The sequence below is a fragment of the Propithecus coquereli genome, unplaced genomic scaffold (genome assembly GCF_000956105.1).
Source record: "Propithecus coquereli isolate 6110/MARCELLA unplaced genomic scaffold, Pcoq_1.0 Scaffold6, whole genome shotgun sequence".
NCBI lineage: Eukaryota > Metazoa > Chordata > Mammalia > Primates > Indriidae > Propithecus > Propithecus coquereli.
The window spans coordinates 14,010,610-14,011,115 of NW_012151951.1; the positions used below are offsets into that span (position 1 = coordinate 14,010,610).

General features: G+C 40.1%; 1 protein-coding gene across 1 annotated transcript in view; it reads left to right on the top strand.

Annotated features, from left to right (window-relative positions):
• Nucleotides 1–506, top strand: part of RBM7 (RNA binding motif protein 7) — a 56,608-nt gene that overhangs the window by 50,410 nt on the left and 5,692 nt on the right. The window contains exon 9 of the mRNA XM_012659146.1: nt 233–250. Coding sequence (XP_012514600.1) covers nt 233–250 — 18 coding nt within the window. The remainder of the gene's footprint in view (nt 1–232; nt 251–506) is intronic.

Here is a 506-nt window from a genome sequence, read left to right on the forward strand (position 1 = left end):
CCTTACCCAGGCTAGAGTACAGTGGCATCATCATGGCATCATCATAGCTTACTGCAACCTTAAACTCCTGAGCTCAAGAGATCCCCCTGCCTCAGCCTCTGGAGTAGGTGGGACTATAGGTCCATGCCACCATGCCCTGCTAATTTTTTCTATTGTTTATAGAAACGAAGTCTCCTTGTTCAGGCTTGTCTCAAACTCCTGGCCTCAAGCAATCCTCCTGCCTTGGCTTCCCAAAATGCTAGGATTACAGGTGTGAGTCACCGCACCCAGCCTTATATTAAATTTAATTATTAAATTAACTTTTCTTCATTTTTGTTAGACAAGCATGACCTTTGTAGTTTGAGCACTCATTTTAGTTTTCATTGAGCTGAAATATATACTTAAAAGACTGAAGATAAATAGAAATAAAACTGTTTTATATTTCTCTCTTTACCCATCGTTGGTGTGTTTGTGTGTATACAAGTACTGGAGATTCATTCTCTGCTCTTGCAACCTATTCTGAGTGA